The 22,285-nt window shown below is 37.4% G+C and overlaps 1 protein-coding gene across 4 annotated transcripts in view; it reads left to right on the top strand.

Moving 5' to 3' along the window:
- Positions 1–350: 350 nt before the first annotated feature.
- Positions 351–22,285, top strand: part of Nup153 (nucleoporin 153) — a 60,024-nt gene continuing 38,089 nt past the window's right edge. For 3 of the 4 annotated variants that reach the window (XM_078020579.1, XM_078020580.1, XM_078020578.1), the window contains exons 1-5: positions 351–484; positions 12,629–12,854; positions 18,706–18,954; positions 20,391–20,530; positions 20,612–20,737. In XM_078020579.1, coding sequence (XP_077876705.1) covers positions 374–484; positions 12,629–12,854; positions 18,706–18,954; positions 20,391–20,530; positions 20,612–20,737 — 852 coding nt within the window. In that variant the 5' untranslated portion in view covers positions 351–373. Of the gene's footprint in view, positions 485–884; positions 1,199–12,628; positions 12,855–18,705; positions 18,955–20,390; positions 20,531–20,611; positions 20,738–22,285 lie in introns of those variants that run through there. The other variant, XM_021728980.3, reaches the window with a different exon arrangement.

The raw sequence follows: 22,285 nt of genomic DNA, 5'->3' as shown, positions 1-22,285 counted from the left end.
GCGGCAGCGACAGCTAAGGCGACGGAAGAGGCTGCTCCGCCGGCCGGCGGTCGGGTTAGGCCTCAGCGGCGCCGGGAGCGGCTCGCGCCGTCCTCTGCGGGAGATCTCCATAGAGACCGTGACAAACAGACGCGGGGTCCGCGCGAGCTGCCGTTCTGGAGCCGGGTCCTCGGCCTCACCCTCCACCACCCCCCCGCCGCCGGCGCGCGCGCACCCTCGGTTTCTGCTCGCGACCTCGCGGTTCTCCGTGAGTCTGTGCCTTACTGTCTGGGCAGCGCGGGCCGACTTTTGGGCCGGGGCCGGGCGGGGGAGGCCCTAAGGCCGCCGCCTCTGCCTCTCCCGCCCGGGAGCGGGAAGCCGCCGAGGCTCCGCCATGGCCTCGGGAGCCGGAGGAGTAGGAGGGGGCGGTGGCGGCAAGATCCGGACGCGGCGCTGCCACCAGAGGCCCATCAAGCCTTACCAGCCGGGGCGACCGCAGCACCAGGTACGGGACGCGGGCGGCGGGCGGGGCCGGGTGTGAGGCCCCGGCGCCCCACGTGGAGAGCGGCCGGGAGGCCCGGGCAGAGGCCGGGAGGCGGCGACGGGAAGTGGGCTGCGCCAGGCCGGGCCTTGCGGCGCACACGTGGGGTTGGGCCGCCCTCGCCGGGCTGGCCCGGGGCTTTCCCGGGCGGGCGCAGGGCGGGAAAGGAAATGCGGGGCTTGGGGCTACGTGGGCTTTTTTTTTTTTTTTGGCGGGTTTTGGGGCTTTGGCGGTATCACGCCCTTTGGAGGGGACAGGAAAGAGGTGGCTGGTGGCCCCGGAGCTGGCCATCTGGAGGGGCGCGGGGAGGGGGCTGCCTGGACGGGCCTCGGGGCGCCGAGGAGCTGGGGGGCGCTCTAGGGCGCAGGGTGGCCCTCGTCCCCTGCCCGAGGCCCTCCGGCGAGAACCGCGGCTTAGGTCCCCTCCTGGCCGTGGCTGCCGTGCGCCGGGGCGTTTTGAAAGTCCCTCCGCCCTTACGTCGGGCTCTGCCGCGCGACTCTTCCCTCCCTCTCTCTCCTCCCCCTCTGCATTTCGGAGGCTGGAGTCGGCGATCCCCGCGGCTGGCCGGTCGCCGGCCCTGGGCTCCCGCACCTGGGGTCTTAACAGCCAGGGTCGTGCTCCAGGGTTAGGTGCCCAGGACCCCGGGGGGCCACCTGCGCCCGCGGGATGCTGGAGATGGTGAGAAAGGGGTTCCTCGAGGTTGTGGGTGAGACGTTTGGTTCCGAGAAAATCGCGCGTGGAGACGGGGCTCTGCGGGGGGACTGAGCGGGAAGCCCTGCCCTGTTTTGGCAGAGCCGCTAGTAAAACTTCTCGGTGGCTCTAAGGTGGGGAGTGCGTCTTCAGTCCCTCAAACTAAGAGTACAGACCGCACAAGGACCTTGAGAACTTGTTGCATACTGTTAAAGGTACGTTTCCCCGATTGCTTGAACGTCGAACCCTTCAACGTTTTGTTCGGTGGTATTGTTAAATTGTATCACTATCAACAGATTTTTAGAAGTAGAGATTTGAAGGAAATTTTATGTAGTAAGTCGTGTTTTATGTAGTAAGTCGTTTTTTGCGTGGTTAGAAGTCTGGACATTATTAACACTTCCAACGATCCCCCCCCCCAATATGTGCAGAAAAGCTTGGTTTTCAGAGTTCTTTGTGAGAAACAGGGGTGTTTGGAGACAGATTTAAGATTAGAATTCAGGTCACAAGCCTGACCATTTAACCTTACGTAATCCTTTGTGTATGGAAGTTAGAATTACGTGCTTTCTGTTTCTCCTAAGAATAAACTGAATGTTTTCCTAGATCTTATGCTGCTATAGAAAAAAAGAATTTTTAAAAATAAAGACCAATGAATGGTTTGGATTGAATTTAGAAGGGAAATTATATATTCTAGGGTGGCAAAAGTTACAATCACAATTTATTTTAAAAGTACTTAGATAAAAATCTAATTTGGGAGGGATGATGCCTTAATAGTACAACACCTAAAGTCCAAGTTGTTTTTAGAGCTGCTATGATTTCAGGCTGTGTGGTTTTATTTTAAATCTTGATAATTTATCATCATTTCTTATCTAAAGTACTTTTTTCTTGTACCAGCCATTTGATTGAAAAAGAAAATATATTTTAGCTTTTGAACTGGGATCTGAGATATTTAGGGGTTTCTTGATCACTTAATACTGGCAGAAACTGCGAAGTATTTGGGGATATATTAAAGAATATTCTCCTATTATTTTTTTTTCCTCTTCATCTTAAAATAAGGACCTTTCTTAGTCCTTACTGGAACTTTGGTGGACCTGCTTGCTCTCAACTATACTAGACAATCCAATGGATGTTTTGCAGCAGCTGCTGAGTCATCATGAATAGCAAGGAGCTTCATGACATGGCATGTTTTGTACTAATGTTAACTGATTAAGTGTTCAAGGTTTTCTGGGTGAAAATGAAGCCTTTGGTTTTGTAGTAGAAGGTTGGAATAAGAATGAGAGGTCTAGCACTGTTAGTTCATGGGTGTTTGCCAAACCCTGTCAGGCCAACTATCTAGTGCAGTCACCTGGTACCTGTGACTTCTGCACATGTTCAGTTGACTTGTAATTTCCTGTTTTGACTTCTGGTTTAGCTCTGAGGGAAATGTATAAAGATTAACATTTTCTCCTTGTAACTTATGATCTTTAAAATGTCACTGTGCTTGAAGATGGAGACAGAAATCCATTATCTTACTTAACTCACTGAGGGATAGTAACGCATAGAACTGTTACCGCTGTTGACCGGGGACGACTTCTTGCTTCCCCAGTTTTGAAGTATAACATCAGAGAAGCACACCGAGGCAAGGTCAGAGTGGAAGGTAGAAGTTTATTAAAGGACAGCAGAAAAGACTTCTCCCGAAGGAAGAAGGGGACCCAAGAGATGGAATCCATGGAAGTGCGGTTGTCTCCCCTTTTTATACCTAGGGTCTTCATCTGGTCCGTCCATCCCCCTTACCCCCCCATTCCTGTCCTTTGTTCTGTTATCTTTCAGTGATGGAATGTAGGTAGGAAGGCCCGAAGGGTGGGGCACACAGGTGGGCCAAAGAAGTAATCTGGGCAGAAAAGACTTTTGAGTCAGCATCTTCAAGTTTGCTGGGAGCTGTTTCATTAACACTTCTTTGGGATGGGCTCTGGGCCTTGGGGACATTAATATTCCAAGAGTTGTTCTGCTTTTCCGGGAATTCATTCTCAACATGGCCTCTATTTTGGATCTTACTCCATATTAGACCCGATTTGCCTAACTACACTGACTACCTAACTTTAAATCTGGCTTCAGAAGCAAAAAATGAAGAATAGCTTTGAACAGTGCAAGCTGATAATTTTCACTTGTATTCTTCTGCCTCTTATACCTTTTAGCTTAGACACTTTTATGAAGGGAATAGTATCATTTTTCTACTTGGGAGTGACTAGGTCACTAAAGAGAATGTGGTTAGTTCTTGTCACTTCCCATCTCATTTTTGTGTTGTTCTGTGGAGAGGTCAAACCTCTTGCCTTTTGTAATAGCTACTACAAATTATTCAAGCACATGAGCCAGCAATCAATTCAGAACTGAAAGAAAGGGCTTCTTCTGGAAGAAACCACTGCCACCTCCTGGTGTTTTTTGCCTTCCAATTGGAATTGTGAGATTTGTCTTCTGGTTTGAAGCTAAGGGAGTCCACTCAGCAGTTTTGAGGCTATAAGCAACCTAGTGAGACCCTGTCTCAAAATAAAAAGGGCTGGGGATATGGCTCAGTGGTTAAAAGCTCCAGGATTCAGTCCATGGTACAAAAAAACAAAAACAAAACAAAACAAACAAAAACAAAGATAGTTTACATCAGGGGTTGGTAAACTTCTTCTGGAAAGGAACAGATGGTAAATTTTTAGACTTTGCTATTGCTAGTTCTCTGTTTTTCTTTTTCTTTTTTACCTGTAAGTGGCACAATACCTTTATTTTATTTACATTTATGTGACGCTGAGGATCGAACCCAGTGCCTCACACATGCTAGGAAAGTGCTCTTCTAGACACTGAGCTACAACCCTAGCCCCTCTCTCTCTCTCCTTTTTACAACCCTTTTGCAAATGTCAAAACCATTCTTATCCTGTGTAAGAACAGGCCAAGGCCTGGATTTAGCCTACAGACCATAATTTGCTAAGCTGGTTTATATGATAGTGTGGTTTTTGTTTTGGTAAGTGTGTAAGTATGTCCCGTGTGCTATCTGATGGCTAAAGTGTTTTTGGTTTTGGTAAGAAGGGATATTTAAAGGTTGAGTGTTAAACTCATTCTAGAAGATCACTAAGTAGTTCTGACTTTTGTCTTTATTTGTTTTATCCTAGATGCTTAATATTTTAAATGGATATAAAAATGGAAATAATTGATTGGAAAAACATACTCTAATGGGATTAACTGAGTTTGAATCCCATTAGATTGCTCTGATTTGGGCAATTTAAATTCTTAAGTTCCTCATCAGTAAAGTAAAACTTGTTGTGAGGGTTAAATGAGATAATATAAGTATAGCTTTAGTATAGGATCTGACATGTATAGTTAGGACTCCTTTGAAATTGTTGTGATGAAGTAGAACCTTTGAATTTAAATGTCTTTAAATTGTCTCTGATTTTGGGGGGGGGCGTTGAATGAGAGGTGCTTTACCACTGAGCCACATTCCCAGCCTTATTTGCTTAACTTTTATTTTGAGACAGGATCTGGTTAGGGCCTTGCTAAATTGTTGTGGCTGGTATGGAACTTGTGATCCTCCTGAGTCACTGGGATTACAGGTGTACCCCTGATACCTGGCATGAATTGTCTGAATTTTGCTTCCTCTTAGAGGTTCTACCCCCTTCCCAAGTTTAAATCTTAATAGGTTTATATAAGATTTGAGATCTTTGTTTACTGAGTGGTGAGGTGGTGAGACCAAATATTAAACAACCACTACCCTTTTAAGTATTTAGTATTTTCCTCATATAAATGCCAGTCATTTTAAGTATATGGAGAAAAAGCCACAAGTATTGTTTAATGAGAGCTAGGTTTGTTTTTTTGTTTTGTTTTGTTTTTTGGGGAGGTACTGGGGATTTAACCCAGGGATGCTTTACCACTGAGTCACATTGCTACCTCTTTTTATTTTTGATTTTGAGACAAGGTCTCCCTAAGTTGTTGGGGTCTCGATAGATTGCCAAGGCTGGCCTCAAACTTGTGAGCTTCCTACCTTAGCCTCCTGAGTTGTTAGGATTACAGGTGTGTGCCACTGGTCCAGCTATTTACTAAATTTTTAAATTAAGATGACAATAAGCCCAAGTGTATCCTTTATTTCCTAGAAAGAACCTTGCTAAGGTAGGTAGCTATTAGTTTGAAGTAAAATGAAAACTTTGGTCTTTACCTAATGAAAATTGTTTTCTTTAGGTAAAGAGTATTATTAGATTGCAATGGTTCCATATTTTAAAACACTTGTAGCTACTTTGATTATGGCTGAAATATTATTTTTAAAAGATCATGCATTGGAAAGCCTGTTGTAACTTCTTGCTGCCAGCTGCAGCTAATTGTCAGAAATAAAATGATAAGATAGATGGCTTTCTTATCCATATATGTCAGCTTGTCAGTTTGTTTGCTTTTGCTTATCTTTTTTCATAGTGTGATTTAAGAAATAAACTTTTACCCGTTTTCAAACATCTTAGGTGAAAAAAATGTGTCTGTATCTTATGGATTTTTTTTAGTGGGTTTAACTGCTGTGAGCTTTTAATGGGTCATGAATTCTCCTTAGCTGCATTTATGGAAGAAAGTTTTTAAAAAGGTTAAAGTCTATAGCCAATTGTAGAATTTTTGTTCTTTCATCAGAAAAGTATTTTAAGTGTCTAGAGAACTTGAGCTGCTTGGATGGGGTAAGTTTGGCCACTGAGTGACTAACAGCTTATAAAATATGGCAGTACCTTAGATTTAGAAATTGAATTAAAGATATTGAAAGTGAATTTGGTGTATAACTGCATTAGAATTTAAATACCAATTACTTTTCCCCCTTATGGAAACAACTGTTAACCTAACAGAGAAGCTATGTTAAAATAAGTAATTTTAGGGGATGGGGATGTGGCTCAAGCGGCAGCACGCTCGCCTGGCATGTGTGCTGCCCGGGTTCGATCCTCAGCACCACATACAAACAAAGATGTTGTGTCCACCGAAAACTAAAAAAAAATAAATATTAAAATTCTTTCTCCCCTCCCCTCCCCTCCCCCCCCTCAAAAAAATAAGTAATTTTTAAAAAATAATAATTATTATTTTTTAAGTCAGGTAGATTCTTAGATTGTTCTTGGGATTTGAGGGAGCAAAGGAGAAAACCCATTTGGGAAACTATATGAAATGACTTTGAAAAAAGTTTAGGAAGGAGGGTCTAGTGACATGGGTGTTAAATGGATCAGGAAGGTGTATACAGAAAGAAAACTTTTTAAGGGAAGAAAACTTTTTAAGGGTTGGTGACAGGTTTCTGTGTAATGCAGAAACAGCAGTCAAAACAACCAAACTTGACACTGGTGATTGTTTTGGGTTTTATTGCAGATCCAGTGAAATTATTTCAGAAAGGAGATTTCAGAATCTGAGTACTACCATTTAATAAAGGATAATGTGAAGAAAAGCAAGTGGACTCAGGAGGCTGAGGCAGGAGGATCACAAATTTAAAGCTAGCTTTAGCAATTTAGCAAGACCCTGGATGTAAATAAAAAATAAAAATGGGCTGGGGATGTGCTCAGTGGTTAAGCAAATTTCTAGGACAAACAAACCCAGAAAGGAAAAGGGAGTGGAATAGAACTGAAGTAACAAACCTAAGAGAAGGAAATATATATAGGAAGGATATATCCTGTGTCCATATTGGAAGATGCCTCTGATGAAAGATTTGTATGAAAAGAATGTCTTTATAATTGCAAATGAATTCTGAGTTGGTGTTGTATAGAAAAACCCTTCCCCTTGCCCCACTCTAGTCTTCTTTCTTTAATCCTTGAACTCTGATTAAATATGTTTGAAAAGCTAATATGTCCACAGTGCTTTACACAGTGAATGTTCTTGATGTATGTGTAGTATTGAATTTAATTTCACTGTGGCCTCCAAGTTGGATATTTAATTATTCTAAATCTCAGTTATCCCCACCTCCCCATCCCCTGGGGTTGAACCCAGGGTTGCTTTTTCCAGTCCTTTTTAAGTTTACTTTCCCAAAATTCACTTATTTTTATATAATAAGCCATACACTAGAATTTTTTATTTTTAATTTCAAGACAGGGTTTTGCTAAGTTGCCAAGGCTGGCCTTGAACTTGGCAATGCTCCTGCCTTAGCCTCCCTGGTTGCTGGAATAATAGGTGTGCATCACCATGGCTGATCTAATGACACATTTGATGTGTTTTGCCAAATGAAGAACCCTCAGTAATGGGGAGAGAACCCACTAGATTTGAGAAATCCAAGTTTAAAAATTTACTCCTTTAATTCTTCAGTTTGGCAAGACCCTCGTGTTATTGACTCATGTTATTTCTTATCATCTAGTGTAGACTTTGCTTCAGTGCCACAGGGAGTGTTTTTAAGATTTTAATGCCTTTTGTTATTGTTTTTCCTAAACACTTCATTAATTTGATTTTTTAGGATTGCTTTTCTTCTGTCATTTAATTGGCTTAGTTATTTATCATTCCAGAGGATGGTTCAGTCTCTCCTTGTCCTTGGACAGCTTCAGTTGGTTTTTGTTGGCAAGGGATGTTAGTAGGGCATAAAAAATGATAATTGCTGAAAGTGAAACTTACGTCATGTAAATGTTTTACATGTTTATTTATTTATTTATTTATTTTTAAAGAGGGGGGAGAGAGAGAGAGTTTTTTTTTAATGCCAGGCGAGCGTGCTACCACTTGAGCCACATCCCCAGCCCCAATTATATGTTTTTCAGAGTTTTAGAATTATTGATGTTTTTAGAAACTTGCTCTAGAATATTCATATGTGGCAATAAGCTGTTATTTGAGCAGTGCGGCTGTAGGTAAATTAAACCCATGCACCAACAAATTTGTGCTCTGTGAGACCTGATGCCAGCTCTCACAGAACTGTGCTCTGGTAAAGGCCACAGACAGACTGTAATCACCATGCTATTTGGCAGATTGCCATCATATGGTAGGTAGCAGGGCACTGCTGGTACTCTTGTAAGGGAACGAGTGTCCCAGACTTGGAAGGTCAGAGGCGGTTTTCTATAGGAAAACTTCCATCAGGCTGCTAGGCTTACTGATGAAACAGATCTGGAAAAAGGTAGGACTTAAGTATTCACTGGACCTTTCTTCAGAGTACTTGTGTTTCTTCCTCAGTTTTTCCTTTTGTTATGTTGTGCGTGTGCGCGCGCCCATGCCTCTGCCTCTCTCTCCATGTCCTTCAGCATAGGGCTTTGAACCCGAGAGCATTCTATCTCTTGAGTTATATTCTCAACTCTTTCTATTTTATTTATTTATTTTATTTTTGGTACTGGGGGCAACCCAGGGACACTTTGCCACTGAGATACGTCCCCAGCCCTGTGTGTGTGTGTGTGTGTGTGTGTGTGTGTGTGTGTACACATTTTGAGATGGGGTCTTGCTAAGTTGCTGCAGCTGACTCAAATTCTCAATCCTCCTGCCTCAGCCTCAGAGACCCTGATATTACAGATGTGCACTGCTATTCCTGGCTTGTTATATTTTTTAAGTCATAAAACATTCTTTCTTCAAACTGACTGTCCCCATTCCTGTAAAGACCTGAAGAACGCCTCAAGAACTCCTGAAAAGATAGTTGGGTTACACTGGGCCTTCTTTGGTAGTAAGATCAATGAAAACTTAACTCCAAAAGGAAGCCCTTTTTCCCCTTTTCCAATTCTTTTCACTCTCTCAATTTTTCATTAAGGGCTAAAGTGTTTGGTTCTTTAAAACTTAAAATTGACAGACAAGAAGATACTTCTTCAGATCTTACTCAGTATAATTCTGTGTATAATCAAGAGATGTTTTTTTCTTCTTGAGGAATTTTTAAACAATAATGATATCTCCTAGTTGGTCATTTACTAAAAGCAAGTACATAATCTGTGCAAGTCTTTAACAAGTGGAAATAAAATTAGCTCCAGGGTGCATATTTACTTCTGATTGATTTTCGGAGTCGATATTATAAAGTTTATAATGTTTATAAAAACAGGTGTAATGGTTGGATGAACTTGATAATTTTGAAAATAGGGTGGTCTTTTAGGTAAAATGTTACTTTATATTATAGTTAAGTTTATAAGGTTATGTTTATCAAGGTCTTATTTGGTATAATAGGTCACTGAATTTTTAAATAATTTTAGTAGCGTGGCTCTCAGAATTTAATTTGCATAATGATAACTCTAAGAGTTTCTTCTTTTGTTAAAAAGAAATTTGTATTTATCTAAGTATAACAGTACTTCTGATCTGAAGACTTTTTGCAAGGTGGGTACCTAGGATTGAATCCAGGGACTCTTAATCCCTGAGCCACATCACCCAGCCATTTATTTGTTTATTTATTGATAGATAGAATCTTGCTAAATTGCTTTGGGCCTCAATAAATAAGTTACTGAGGCTGGCTTTGAACTTGTGATCCTCAGCCTCCCGAGCTGATGGGATTACAGGAATGTACCACTGCACCCAGTTGAGGACTACACTTTTTTGAGAATAATTATATTAGTCTTTTTATTATGATTAGATATGTGAACTGAAGAACAAAAGATGAAGCAGATGATTCTAAGCACATGAGCAAAGACACACATATAAGTGTATGTTTCAAGGGAGTTTTTGAAGGATTTCAAATTTATCTTAAGATATATTAGATTTTTGCCTTTATTGATAAGGTAACCCTAAGTTTGGATAGCATATGTGAAGGACACTCCTTTATTTAGGTCTTCTCACTTTTGTTCCCTTAGTCTACTTACACAGTAGAAATTTGCATAGCCTATTATTTAGTAAACACCCTTTTCAGACATTTTCTGTGCTTATATAATGGGGCACCCATCTCATTTTTCTTTCTCTTGATTTTTGTTCATGGCACTATCTCACACGTATGTTTATGTGTGACATATTTTGTTTTTCTCACTGATTTTTAAACTCCATGAGGGCAAAAATTTGTTCACCACTGTGTTTTGATTCTTTTTTAAAAAAATATTTTTAATTGTATATGGACACAATACCCTGATTTTATTTATTTATTTTTATGTGGTTCTGAGGGTTGAACCCAGTGCCTCACACGTGTGAGATAAGTGCTCTATCAATGAGCTAAACCCCGGCCCCACCAGTGTTTAATTCTTGATGCACACTACTGTGTGCAGTTAGTATTGATTGAATGAAGAAAAGCAGTGTGTGAACTGCATTGTATTCAGTACAGTCCAAAATGGTCACTGCAAAGTTTGTTGTTCTGATTCACTTTAGGATATTTTCATTATATTTTAATTATTGTCTGACTAGTATTCCACATGTATGTTTTCTAAACAGTTGAAGTTTGAGTCTTTTTTTTTTTTTTTAAGTATGCTTGATTTTATTAACCTGTTGTAGAGGAACTTTCCCCCCTAAATGTAATGATAATTTCCTGAAATGTGTCTAATTTCCTAATGTCTTTAACTATAGTGTTGGTTCTCAAACTTTAACATAACATCAGAATCACTTGGGTGGACATTACCTGAGATTAATGTTACTGTAGCTGAGGGAACCACACATTGAGAAACCACTAGGATTCGAATATGTTAAGCTTAATTTAACTTTGTCCTGATGATTTGTGTCATTTAATAGAGGTATGTTTGATTATTTAAGTACTTTTTATTATTTACTGAATGTACTTTTTTTTTTTTTTTGAAAAAAATCCTTTTGCTGTCATTTACTGTGCAACTAGTAACTCCTCTGTCCCACTGAAATTTTCCTGTGCTAAGCTGCTCTGGGCTGAGACTAGATAAGTTGTTAAATTTTAGCTTAGAAAAGAGAAAGTCTTGTAAGCACAGTTCATGTGTACTTCAGAGAATAAGCTTTTTCGTATCTGTTTTGATTATTCAGATTTGGTTTTTGATTGTTCTCTAACATATTTCCTGCTGTCACACAAGTGACTTCTGGTTAAATATGGTGTCATTTTCTCTGCTTGCTTTAGATGGATAAGGATCATGAGGATCCTTGATATTTTTATATTTTCTACATTTTTATACTTTAGAAGTCCACAAATGACTTTTTCCACCTTGTTATTTCTGTAGTGCTTTAGCTAACCTATAACCTCATATCGTATGTGTCTTATTTTTTTGAAAGGCTGTCTTAAACTGAATTTTACCTTGTAAGTACTTCTGGGTCTTTTGAAATAGTGGAGGGTGGGATAAAGAACTAGTACTATATTATATTATTAAAAATGTTAACTCTAGATGTAGTAGGTATAATATGATTTTTTTCCCAAAGTAACTAATATTATGCATCATAGCATAGAAAAAGGAAACAGTGCATTTGTGTTTTTTAGTAAATACTGCTTAATGAAGGAAATTGTTGCTTGCAATTGGTTACCTTAGCAGAGTTTTTTCTGTTGACTTTTTCCTGGTTAGTAATAAAATTACCAATATGTTTGTTATATGTTGTAAGTTGAAAAGTATTGTCACATAATTTTCACTATAATTTCAGTAGATAGTAGGAGGGGGTGTTCTTACTTAAGCTAGAGTAAATCAAAGAACAGGGAGAAATTCAAATTTCGTAATGGGTCATAGTAATCCCAAGGCCCATGCTTTTAGTCTGTCTTAGATATACTGAAGTAGTTGTGTTTGTGCCCGGGGTAAGTTACTTATTGTCTCTCTTCATCCTTAAAGTGATGGGAGTGTTAGTTTCAACCTCATATAATTATTGTAAGATTAAATTGAAGGAAATAAATTGATTACAGCATTGCCTGACTCATAACTGAAGTCACTGTAAATGTTAATAATTCTTGTAGTTATAATACCACTTTATATTTCTTCCTTTAAAAGTCAATACAGTAAAATTTCACTTTCAAAAGATATTAGAGGAGCTGGGGATGTGGCTCAGCGGTAGAGCGCTTGCCTCACACATACAAGACCCTGGGTTTGATTCTCAGCACCACATACAAAACTGAAGTGAAATAAAGGTGTTGTGTCCAACTGCGACTAAAAAATAAATATTTTTTTAAAAAGATATTAGAATATTTCTTGGATTAATTTATGTTGGATTAGTTGTCTTTTGTTCTTAAACCCTCATTTCTATTAGTCTAATTGTTTTGTTTTCTTAAAGAATGTGTAAATAGTTGTTACTGAAGTTATGGTTTCTTTTAATACATTGAGATAGAAAAGGATGCCTTTTCTTGGATTAAAACATTTAGAACATATTTTATTGCTAAATCTAAAATAGATCTTGCTTATTCGATAGCTTATGGGGTATTTTAAAGGATTAGAATAATTAGGCATTTGGGACAAATATTAGCTCATGAATGCTATAGAACAAAGGAAAAAGTAAGAATTTCATATAAAGAAAATTTAAAATATTGTGTCATCGTAACTTTAGTAACCGAATTTTAGTAAACGCTGTTGGAAATAGTTATGTCTTGCTTGGCATGAGTTTCTTTTCTGTAAGTGATTATATATTTAAAAAGGTTAATTTCTAAAATTGTCTTGTGTTTTCTCCCAACAGGGCATTCTTAGCAGGGTTACAGAATCTGTTAAGAATATTGTGCCAGGGTGGCTACAAAGATATTTCAACAAGAATGAAGATGCATGTAGCTGCTCAACAGACACAAGTGAGGTTCCACATTGGCCAGAAAATAGAGATGATGATCATGTGATATATGGCCATGAGGAGAGCTCTAATATTAATGATGGGAGAATCACCCCTGAGCCAGCTGTCAGTAATACAGAAGGTAAGTAACATACGGATATATTTTTTATGAATGATAGATTTTCATGCCCTAATTTTAAATACATTTATGTTTACCTGGCTGTGGTTAATCAATGTCATTGAGTAGAACATAAAACATCTGAAGGAGGATGGTGATTAGGTTTAAATTGAATGTCTTTGTTATTTATCAACCTTCTGTTCATTAAGGAAGTCTGACACATTAGTTAAGAGTACAAACTCTGATGTCAGACTTTGGGTTTGAATTTTCATATCAGCAGTATTAGCTATGTAGTGTTTGGCAGGAGACCGTTTCCTCCTCTCTGCCTTCCTAAGTTGTTTCAGAAAGAGTAATTGTGAGCTGAGCATGGTGGTGCACTCTTGTACTCTAAGCTATTGGGGGCAGAGGTGGGAAGACCATTTCAGCCCACAAATTTGAGACTGACCTTGTCTTTTTTTTTTTTTTTTAAGTAATTGTGAAGCCCTTAGAATAAACCCTAGCATTAAGGGAACACTGCACAAATGTTAACCATTAGAATGCAACTGTTAGTGCCTCTCAGAACTCATGAATTTGGGTATAATATAACTAGTTGTATCCTGTTCTCTAGAGCAAACTCAATTGGGTTATTCCATTAATCACTGTTCAGTGATCCTGAATTTTAAATCTTTGAATTCTTAGGATCTACTTTCCAGCATTTTGTTAGGGTTTACAAGTATTGTAAATTTAGTGTAACCCACGTCTAGGCTATATTTGGAGATATTATTATTGTCATTTCACTTGATATGTATTTTTTATATCTGTATAGCTATATAGCTATATAGCTCATCTCATTATAGCTTCATTGAGATACATGCCATAAAACTCACCTATTTAAAATGTAGTTTAGTGGTTTTAAGTATATTCACTGGGGTTTGCAGCTGTCACTCCCATTGATTTTAGAACCTTTGCTGTCACTCTTCATTCCCTTCTCCCTCAACTCCTGACAACCACTGATCTGCTTTCTATCCCTGTAGATCCCTATCCTAGGCATTTCATGTGAATGGAATCATAAAATATGTATTCTTTGTCTCCAATTTTCCACTGACCACAGTGTTTTCAGCATGTATCAGAATGTCATTTGTTTTTTATTGTTGTTGGACAATATTCCATTATATGGATAAATTTACCCCTTATTTATTAGTTAATGGACATTTGTTTTCACTTTTGGGATGTTATGAATATCACTGTGAATATTTGCATGCAAATTTTTGTGTAGAGTAAAATAGCTGGGGCATATAATCACTCTATATTAAATATTATGACAAATTGCCAAAGGGTTTTCTAAAGTGGCTGTATCATCTTACCTTCCTGCAGTATATGAAAGTTTTATTTTCTTTATATATCATTATCAAAACTTATTTTGATTATAGTTACCTTAGTAGGTGTAATGATATTTCATTGTGCTTTGAGTATGGTGTTGTGTCGCCGTTGCCCTCCCCCTGCCAAAAAAAAAAAAAAAAAAAATCTGGGATTGAATCCATGCCTCATGCATGTTAGGCAAGCAGTCTACCACTAAGTCACAACTTCAGTCTCCAACTTAGTTTTAATATATGTAGTTTTCAAGATTTCTTTTAAATATATGACAACAACCATCTGGAGGCTTTTTATTTGGTAGATGTCTAAGATGACTGCTTCCAATCCCTCACCCTGCCAATCACATGGGATCCAGCTTGACTTTTCTTTCTTTTTGTTAGAGATTTTCTAGTATGCACTGATGTAGTCACAGTAACAGAATCTGTTCTCTCAATCCTAATAGAATACTTATAGGGTTTAATTAAACCTATATAGGGATTTAGGTGTGGGATTCATGGATAGTTTCTAATTCTACACCTGTAAAATTATTTTTTGTGTTTGTATTTACATGGAAACAATGGAATTAACTTCATTGGTTTGCTAAGGTTAATTCAAACTCAGATTGTATTCATTACTGTATTAAATTTATAAGATAGCTTTTCTCATATGTATTATACATGCCTTTGTAATTTTTAAACTCAAGTTATTATGGAAAATTTATAGAAGTACAGAGGATAGTACAATGAACCCCTATTTCCCCATCACTCAACAACAGTTTATGGCTGGTTTTGTTTTCTCGGTTCTCACACATTTTAGCCCACCTCTCCACTTCACTCCCCTGAGGATTCATTTTTTTATTTATGGTGCTAGGGCTTGAACTCAGAGCCTCATGTTAAGCAAGCACGCTACCACTGAGCTACATTTTCTGCTGTTTAGAAGCAAATTGTGGGCAGCTTTTTGATATGTTTCAAAAACTTATATCACATTTTCCTTTCTCAGACCTGACTCATAGTCCCCAAACCTTCTGAGTCCTAGGCAGTTCTTATAATCTGCCTTGACCTTTCTCAAATTATTTGTTTAATGCCTGCAGTCAGATAGTGTGAGACTTCAAGTATAAATTTTAACCCTCCCATAAGATGAACATAGCTATTACTAGATATAACCACAAAAAACATCAGTTTATATCAACTATGCAAAACATTACACTTGAAGTTATTCTCAAAATTTAGAGATATATCTACTATCGAAGTAGTGTCAAATTGCAGAAGGCTAAAAATAACATTAAAGTTCTTAATGTTTCCTAAAAATTAATTTTTTTTCTTTGCTTTTTTTTTTTTTTTTTTTTTTAAAGAGAGAGTGAGAGAGAGAGGGGGACAGAGAGAGAGAGAGAGAGAATTTTAACATTTATTTATTTTTTCTTAGTTCTTGGCGGACACAACATCTTTGTTGGTATGTGGTGCTGCTGAGGATCGAACCCGGGCTGCACGCATGCTAGGCGAGCGCGCTACCGCTTGAGCCACATCCCCAGCCCCATAAAAATTAATTTTTACAAAAATAACTTGTATTAATAGTAACAGTGGGGCTGGAGAGTATTTTTCTTCTTCAAGTGGCACAATGCAGTAAAACAGTTTGCAGCCCATTTCAAATGTATTGTCTGCAGCCTCTGTTGATTCTTGTAATGATATGAGCCTTGGATGTATAGATTGCTTCTGCTAGATTAGAAGAATAGAATGATGAGAAAAACCTCAAATCCATGTACCTGTTAAAAAGTTTTGGACTATTATGCCTCATAATTGTACTCTTAGAAAACTGGGTGTTTATGGCTGATGTGAATCTGTAGGTGACATGGCCTTATTTAATCTTCCTATCCCAGACTATATTCTTCATATGGTTAGGTGTGAAAGATAGGAAGCTCTGTAAGTAGCAAGAACTGGCTTGTGCTTCTTGGCCATATGTATGTATCATTTTTGGAGAAAGAATGCCTATTCCGTTTCTTTGCTTTTTTTTTTTTTTTTGGTTTTGTAATTTGACTTTTGAGTTGTAGGATTTATTCATATCTTCTGGATATTAGCCTCTTTATAGGCTTTCCAGATATTTTGTGTTCTGTCTTTTCACTCTTTTTTTTTTCACCACAGTTTAATTAATTAATTTGGTATGGGGGCATTGAATCCAAAGGCTCTTTACTGTTGAGCCACATCCCCAGTCCTTTTTACTTATTATTTTGAGACAGTCTCACTATGTTGCTGAGAGACTCGGCCTCCCGAGTTGCTGGGATTAAAGTGTGATCACATCTTGCTTTAAATTTTAATGTAATGCCTTTGTTTTTGCTTTTGTTGCCTAAGCTTTAGGTATGGTATGTAAGAAATCATTGTCAGATCCTAATAACTTAATGTTTTTCCTCTGATTTCTTCTGGAATTTTAGAGTTTTGAGGTATTGGGCTTAAGTCTAAGCCTCCAATATGGTTAGACTTAACCTTCTGTTTCCCCTGTGACTTTTCAGAATGGTTGTAGAATGGATCTAACACTAGAACATAGTTCTTATTCCTACAGGGAAATGTTTTGGTGCCTCAGCTGAATGCCAGGGAAGTGTTTATGGGATTTCTAGATTTCTAAGTTCTGGCAGCCCTTGAGAATTCTTGGCACAGTTTTTTTTTTTTTTTTTCCGCTTAGTACTCTTGGTGTCTCTGTTTTCAGCTTCATTGCAGCTGCTATTTGGTGGTGTTGCTTTGTGTATGTACAATCCATTCACCCACTGAACATTTCCATGTGAACTTCTGGGGGCTTCTGTGAGTGTAGTGCCCTTGGTTCTGATTCTATATGCTGTTTTGCATGGACTTCATCAGGACTCTGTTCCAGATTTGACAGTATTCCTCAGGCTTATCTTTTCTTAAACTCTTTTTTGTGGTCTAAACACGGTTGCCTTGTACTTTCACCAGTTTGATACATATTTACATTAGAAGAACTAGTTTGGTCTTAGTTATTCCATTCTAATGGGAACTTGACAAATGATTTTAAAGTTCTTGGAAATATACAAGAAGATGAACAGAGGTATTCTGAAAAAGAATAAGGTGAAGATGGGTGAAGTGGAGTAAATTTAACAGGCATTCAGTGTGTTCTAAAGCAAAGTATTAAAACATTATGGCACTGGTACAGAAATATATAGGTGTAACATTAGAGGAAGAAGGAGTAAAGCCTTTTAATTGACAATCGATGAGGAAAGAATGGCTTATTTAAGATTTTATCTTAGGATACTAAAAACAGGCTTATCCCTTTGGAAAGAATGAAGCTTACTTCTTCACTCCTGCATTGTAACTGATTCCAGATGGAGTCAAGATGCAATAAGCAACAATACCCAAGGAAATGAGTAAAAGTTGTAAATAAGTTGAACCAACTGGGGGAAAAATGGTTGTGGTATTTCAGTTGTCATATCACATGGTCTTATGGGCAAAAAATACACTTTATACATCTTATTAGTCTTATTATTAATCTTAATAGTAAGGGAGACTATGACAATAAGCATTTAACAGAAGAAATATAAGTGGGTAACGAATATAGGGAAGGATGCTCAAAAGCTCTCTCACTTGAATAAGTACAAATAAAATAATGATTCCATTTGACAGAAATTAGAAAAGGTTAATATCCAGCTTTGGAGTTTATCAGAAAATGTATATTGTCATTTACTATTTATGTGAGTACAACTTATGAAATCTTTTGAAATCACAGTTTAATATCTGTTATAAAAAATAAATAGGAGTATGCAGTTGGGTTCAGTTTGACAGAGCAGTTGATTTTCAGGATACCTAGGACCGCTTGGGCTAATTTTGGCACTCAGCTTCAGACTTAACTGAATCATACATAGGCTGTGATAGGCTCAGAGAGATTTGTTTAATATCAGTTCTCACAAATGTCATATGTATTGAAATTATAGAACCATGAATTTATGCAAAAGAATACTCTTAAAATATGCAGATATAAGTGCATTTGTGTTTAATTATTTTCTTATTGGGAAAATAATTGAATAATTATAGGCAGTTTGAGGGTATAATAGAATACAGGGTGGTTTTTAAATGGAATGCTCAATGTACAAAAAATTATTGGTAAAAGAAAAAAGATTAAAGAACAAGATGATAACATGATTATGTTGGGACAATGTATCTTTGTGTATACATAGAAAATATTAGAGATACACAGAGTTAATAGTGACTAAATCTGGAGGGAGAGGTTTAATGCTTATTTTATGACTTTATGAGCAGATGTTATAATAACACCTGTTCAAGGAGAATCTGGGACATGTTCTTTAAGTTGTACGTGATCACTAAACTATTTTGACACTAGTTTTGGTAACTTCAAGTTTAGTTAATTGGTTAAGGAGTATCTTAAATTTGTCTTATAGGAATCCTCAGTGATTTGTAGTTGAAACTATTAATATAGTGTTTCTATATAGTGTTTCTTAAAGAAACACTGATAGTGTATTGATTTTTCTAAGTTGAATATTTATACTATTCTCTCTCTCTCTCTGTGTCTCTTTTTTTTTTAATTAAAGAACCTTCGACAACAAGTACTGCTTCCAGTTATCCAGATGTATTGACAAGGCCTTCTCTTCACCGGAGTCATCTGAACTTCTCCATGTTGGAATCTCCAGCGTTGCATTGTCAACCATCTACATCCTCGGCATTCCCAATTGGCAGTTCTGGATTTTCCCTTGTAAAAGAAATAAAAGATTCTACCTCTCAGCATGATGATGACAACATCTCAACTACCAGTGGTTTTTCTTCAAGAGCCTCTGATAAAGGTATTTTTTTTTCATTTGACAGTAAGTTTGGTAGTAAAATTAAATTTCATGGAATGTTTTTTCCCCCACATTTTTTTATTGGTGCATTATAGTTGTTCATAATGTGGAATTTGTCATTACATGTTTATATATGCACACAGAAGAACAATATAATTTGACCAACATCATTCAAAAACACTTCTGCCTCCTTCCTCTCCACCTCTTATGTTAGTCCCTTTCCCCTGCTGATCTTTGATTTTTAGGATATCCACCCTCACCTTTGATTTCCTTTTACCTCTCTGGCCTTCCGAACATGAGAGAAGACAACAATCCTTAACCTAGTGTGTTTGACTCATCTAACCTAACATGACATGATTTCGTTTTCTTTATGGCTGAATAAAATTCTTTCATGTATTATATCACATTTTCTTGATCCTTTCAACTGATGATGGACACCTAGTCTAGTTCCATGGTTTTGCTGTTATAAACATGGGTATGCATGTATCACTATATATTATCGGTCTTTAATTATTCAGGGTTAATACTGAGAAGTGATAAAGCCGAGTTATGTGCTGGTTCCATTTCTAGTCTTTTGAGGAGCTTACAAACTGATTTTCATAGTGGTCGTACTAATTCACAGTCCCACCAGGACTGTAAAAATGTTCTTTATTCTTCATCTTCTCCAGCATTTATTATTAATTTATATTCTTGATGACTGCCATTCTGACTAGTGTGAGATGAAATCTCAGTTTTGGTTTGCATTTCTTAATTGCTAATGATGTTGAACATTTTTTTCTTGTTTGTTGGCCATTTCTATTTCTTCTTTTGAGATGTGTGTGTTTAATTTATTTGCCCATATATTAGTTGGGCTAGCTGATGTTTTGATGTAAAGTTTTTTGAGCTCTTCATGTATTCAAGACACTAACACTCTGTAAAAGAGTAGCTGGCTCGAAAAGATTTTCTCCTGTTCTGTGGGTTATCTTTTCACATTCCTAATTATTTCCTTTGTTGTGCAGAAACTTTTAAACTTATTAACTCTTGACATTATTTCCTGACCTTTAGGGGGTCCTATTGAGAAAGTCTTGCCTGTGCTTAAAAGCTAGAGTATTGACCCTACATTTTATTCTAAGAGTTGCATATTTTCTAGTTTAATTTCAAGGTCTTGGATCCATTTTGAGTTGGCTTTTGTGCAGGTTGTGAGATAAGGGTCTACTTTCATTCTTCTGTATATGGATAACCAATTTTCCCAGCACCATTTGTTAAAAAGGCTTTCTTCAGTGTATGTTTTTGGCACCTTTGTCAAGGATTAGATGACTTGGGTTTGACTAAGTGTCTTCTATTCTTTACTATTGGTCTATGTTTTAGACCAATTACTGGCTATTTGACTTTAGTTTTAATTTTTATTTTTCTATGTGAAATCTAGAGTCTTATAATTGGCACTATTACTTTTGTTTCAGATATAGCTGTTTCAAAGAACACTTCATTGCCACCTCTGTGGTCCCCAGAGGCTGAACGTTCTCATTCACTTTCTCAACATACTGCCACCGGCTCAAAAAAACCAGCATTTAACTTATCTGCCTTTGGAACACTTTCCTCTGTGAGTACTAACTGGATTGGATTTAATCACATTCATTTTGAGTATTTTTTGCTTAAAGTTTGTCATTGTGTTTCTGTGCAGTCACTTGGGAATTCTTCAAATCTTAAAACAAGTCAGCTTGGAGATTCTCCTTTTTATCCTGGAAAAACAACATATGGTGGGGCAGCTGCTGCAAGACAGTCTAAGCTACGAAATACACCTTATCAGGTTGGTTTCATTGGAGATGGATGATGGTTCTTTTCTTTTTGCTTTTAATTAGCCATTCACTATTGACACTCGAAAATTTAAAAAAAAAATAAACTTTTAGTTATTCTTTGGTAAAAATTACAGAACTGTGGAGATGACTGCACCTCCACCATCACCCTTTTTAGGATATGTGAATATTATTTCAGGTCTAAGTGAACATTTTGTGTATTATATTTGTGTGTCTCTTAGGAAGTTTGATTAATTTATTTTGTAAGTGAGGAATGAATTATATAATAAAAATTTTCTCTTATTTGTGTATTTGCATTATATAATAAAACACATACAGTTGTGTAACCATTTCTGCAGATTTTTAAACAAATACTCCCATCACCTCAGAACATTACCTTGTGCATCTCTGTAGTCAGTCTGTCCTTTCACTATCATCCTCTTGAACACCACTAATGTTTTTCTTTCCCTGTAGTTTGCCATTTTCCAGAATGTCAGGTGTAGCCTTTTGTATCTGACTTACTCCAGTTAGCATAATTCGTTTGAGATCAGTCTGTTTTTGCATGTCAATAGTTCCTTTTTATTGCTGAGTAGTATAATCATAGTTTTTCACCAGTAAAAGGACACTGTATTATTTCTCGTTTTTTTGCCTGTTTTGGATAAAGCTGCTATGAACCTTTTGTATGAATGTTAATTTTCATCTCTTGGGTAAATACCTGGGCGTTGGATTACTGGCTCACAAGGTAAGTATATAATAAATTGCCAGATTGTTTCAGAGTGATTGATAGCCCATTTTTAAATTGGGCTATCAAAGAATTTTGAGCGTTCATTTTTTCCAAATCCTTTATCAAATGTGTGTTGCAGATATTACATTCTGTGACATGTTTTCACAGTGTCTTTTGAAGAGAAATTTTTACTTTTGATTACATCTAAGTATATTGTTCTGTTTTTCTTTTATGATTTTGCTATTATATCTAAGACATTTTTGTTTAACCCTGTGCCACAGATTTTCTTGTTTTTTGTTTGTCCCCAGAAGCTTCATAGTTTTAGGTTTTAATTTAGACCTGTGATTCATTTTGAATTAATTTTTTTATCTAGTGTTAGGTATGGGTCAACACTTGTTTTACGTATGGATGAACCATTGTTCTAGTACCATATGTTGAAAAGACTATCTTTTCTCCATTGAATTACTTTTGCACATTTGTTGAAAAGTAGTTTACTATACATTGGTTCTGTTTCTGGGACTTTCTATTATTTTTCCATTGATCTGCATTTGTCCTTGCAGTATTACCTTGTCTTGATAGCTCTTTTATAGTAAGTCTTAAAATCAGGAAATGCGAGCTCTCTGTTCTTTTCTTTTACAAGCTTGTTTGGGCTTTCCTGGGTTCTTTGCTTTTCCATAAAATTTTAGATTCAGCTTGTTGATTCCTACAAAGGCTGTTGGAATTTTGATTGGGATTGCATTGAGTCTAAAGATCAATTTGAGAAGAATGGACATCTTAACAAAATTGAGTCTTCCAGTCCATGAATACAGTATATCTCTTTATTAAGGTGTTTTTAAGA

This window comes from Ictidomys tridecemlineatus, chromosome 8, assembly GCF_052094955.1.
Source record: "Ictidomys tridecemlineatus isolate mIctTri1 chromosome 8, mIctTri1.hap1, whole genome shotgun sequence".
Lineage (NCBI taxonomy): Eukaryota > Metazoa > Chordata > Mammalia > Rodentia > Sciuridae > Ictidomys > Ictidomys tridecemlineatus.
Note: the sequence above shows the minus strand (reverse complement) of the source record. Positions and strands in the feature narration are given on the sequence as shown.